The sequence below is a fragment of the Lathyrus oleraceus genome, chromosome 4 (genome assembly GCF_024323335.1).
Source record: "Lathyrus oleraceus cultivar Zhongwan6 chromosome 4, CAAS_Psat_ZW6_1.0, whole genome shotgun sequence".
Classification (NCBI taxonomy): domain Eukaryota; kingdom Viridiplantae; phylum Streptophyta; class Magnoliopsida; order Fabales; family Fabaceae; genus Lathyrus; species Lathyrus oleraceus.
The window spans coordinates 274,623,607-274,626,955 of NC_066582.1; the positions used below are offsets into that span (position 1 = coordinate 274,623,607).

The following is a 3,349-nucleotide window of genomic DNA, read 5'->3' on the forward strand; positions in this document are numbered from 1 at the left end:
TTTAAAAAAAATATGTGTGAAGAATGGAGGTGGATATAGAAGTAGGTTGAGAGGAGAATGGAGAATGATCATGGAAATAGGTACTTAACGTTGGATCAAGCACTCATGTTTCTATGAAGTGAGTTTGATTTGGAAAAACACTTGACATTGGATCAAGTGTGCTTTTGTCTTTTGAAAAGTTTTATTTTATCGTTTGGTTTTATCTTTTAGTTAGAATGCATGAAAAGCTATAAAAGAATGTAAATCTAAACTATTACACTTGCATGGGGGTAAGAGGACATATGACCGACAATAGGGGATGAAATCATACAATACAAAATGGTAAGAAAATAAGATCAAACAAATTACAAACCAAGTATCATGCCTAAAACAATCAAGTGGTATGGGGTCCTCAAACAATACAAGGCAAAATGAATGATTAAAGATCATGGTAGACAAGGTAACTTGCATCCACACTTGAAGTCTCAAAGTCATGTAAGCATACAAGCACATGGAGTTAAGCATACAAACACATGGAGTTAATACAAGCACATGGAGTTAGTATGAAACACATGGAGTTAAGCATACAAGCACATGGAGTTAGTATGAAACACATGGAGTTAAGCATACAAACACATGGAGTTAGTATGAAATACATTGATGGCAACGTGATTTCGTCCCTAGTTGTGGTGGTCCTATAAACAATTATGATAGTGGCATGTTCCACGTGCTATTGCCAAATATCAAAAGGCCCAAGATATTAATATATTTTGAGAAAATAGGTGATTGCCAAATATCAAAAGGCCCAAGATATTAATATATTTTGAGAAAATAGGTGATGCATTATTATGATGTAAATTAATTTTATATTATTAATTAATGGTAATCATGTCATTTTTATATTTTAAATTTTCTTTTAATAACATAATAACCTATTAATTTTTTATTAAATAGTAGTGTAAAACTATTTTCCATTGTTTGTATGTATTCATTAAACCCATATATTTTATCCTTATCGAAAAATTAAACCCATATATTTTATCCTTATCGAAAAAAATCTCATAATGGACATATCAAATAAAAGAGGAAATTAGGAATAAATTAAGAAAATTTTGTCTCTATCTCTCCACTACAATTTATCATTTTTACGTATCCACCTTTTCACTAACATTTATATTTATCATTATCATTGTCATGGACGATTCTCATTCTTCGCAGAATTCAAGTCCTCTCTACATAGAAGATTCTCAAATGCTTATGTAAATTCTTTTAATTTAAAATTTACTCTGCATATTTATGAGATTATTATTTGTTAAATAAAATTGCTTGTAAAAAAGAAATTTATATTTTGTAGAGTACATTTTGCTACCTAAATGATTAATGGGGGATAAAGAGATTTACTAAATTTTCTACACATACACACCTGATATGATGTTTTTGAGTGCAGTACAATATTCGACTCATTCCAACTTGTTTTTTTAAATGAATTTTGTAGTATAATGTATTTTTATTAAAATATTTTTTAAATTTACTAAATAAAAATTGATTTAAATAGCTTATCATAAACAATCATTTTAATTAGTCTATCTTTTTACTACAATTTTTTAGTCATTTATTTAAAATATACTTAAAATAAAAACCTAATTTGATTAGCTTATTATAAAGTAATTTTCTTTAAAAAAATCTTATAATTAATATTTAAGTTCCTTAATTTCAAATTGTTATTTTAATTATTTTTTAATGTATACATATCAAAAAATGGTTACACTAATACATAATTATAGAGAAATATTGTCATTAGCGATCTAATCCTAGACAATCTATTTAGATTCATTTTACTCAACTAATATATATTAGTTGAGTTATTCTAGTAATCCTTAATTTTAATATTTTAATTTATCAAAAAAGAACATCACTTAAAATTTATAAGAGACTATATATAACCCACTTCAAGGATTATATATATAACTCACTTCAAGGATTATAATCATAACCAACCAAAAAGCCTCCCATATGAATACCATGGAAAATTCAAATGATGAAAACACAATTCTTTCAGAATTCTTACAACAACATGACATAGGCCAAGAATGCAAGGAGTTACTACCCACATTGCCATTAGAAAAAGGTTGGGTTGCAACTCATGTATATCAATATCAAGGATTTTGGTTTTATCCAAAGATTATTCAAGGTGTTTTATCTTGTCAAAAACACTTTCAAGCCCTTGATACTGATATCGTTTTAATCACTATTCCTAAATCAGGTACAACTTGGCTCAAAGCATTGATGTTTGCCTTGATAAACCGCAACAAATATCCAAATATTCATAGCGATCATCCTTTGCTCACTAAAAATCCTCATGATCTTGTTCCCTTTTGGGAGATTGGCCTTTATTCCGACAAAGATTTACTCCCTGATCTCCAAACAATATCTCCTCCAAGACTTTTCTCGACTCATCTATCTTATGAATCATTGCCAAAATCTGTGAAAGACTCGAGTTGCAAGGTTGTCTATCTATGCAGAGATCCTAAAGACACTTTTGTTTCATTGTGGCATTTCTTAAACAAGATAAGACCAAAAAATAGGGAAACATTTCCATTAGAAGAAGTTTTTGAGAGCTTTTGTAGAGGAGTAACTCCTTTTGGACCTTTTTGGGAGCATGTATTAGGATATTGGAAGAAAAGCTTGGAAAGTCCAAAGAAGGTTATGTTTTTGAAATATGAAGAAATAAAAATGAGACCAAATTTTTATTTAAAAGAGATTGCTAAGTTTTTGGAGTGTCCATTCTCTAAAGAAGAAGAATCTAAAGGTGTGGATGATGATATATTAAATTTGTGTAGTTTTGAGAACTTGAGTAACTTGGAAGTCAATAAAATTGGAACAGTGTCTTTTAAAGTTGAAAACAAAACTTTTTTCCGTCGTGGTCAAGTTGGAGATTGGAAAAATATTCTTACAACAGACATGATTGAGCATATAAACACTATCACAGAATTGTTTTTTTCTAAACATGGATTGAAGTTTTAGAATATGAGATATTTCAATTAATATTTATGTTGTAATGTGTTTTATTTTGTTGGTGTCACATTAGTTTTGTTCTAATCTTTTTTTGTAATTGTGTCTTAATTTAGGAGACACTTTGCACAAGAGATCTTGGGTTATTCTAGTTCGTTTCCATCAATAAAGTTTTACTCATACAAAAATTTTCCATTTTATAAATTTTTAATTTTTTAATTTTTTAATAAATATAGAGGCATAATATATATATATATATATATATATATATATATATATATATATATATATATATATATATATATATATATATATATATATATATATATATATATATATATATATATATATATATATA

At 27.4% G+C, this 3,349-nt stretch overlaps 1 protein-coding gene across 1 annotated transcript; it reads left to right on the forward strand.

Moving 5' to 3' along the window:
* Positions 1–1,963: 1,963 nt before the first annotated feature.
* Positions 1,964–3,104, forward strand: LOC127075065 (cytosolic sulfotransferase 12). The gene has a single exon (XM_051016515.1). The coding sequence runs from the start codon at positions 1,993–1,995 to the stop codon at positions 3,001–3,003; it is 1,011 nt and encodes a 336-aa protein (XP_050872472.1). The 5' UTR covers positions 1,964–1,992; the 3' UTR covers positions 3,004–3,104.
* The last annotated feature ends 245 nt before the right edge of the window (positions 3,105–3,349 follow it).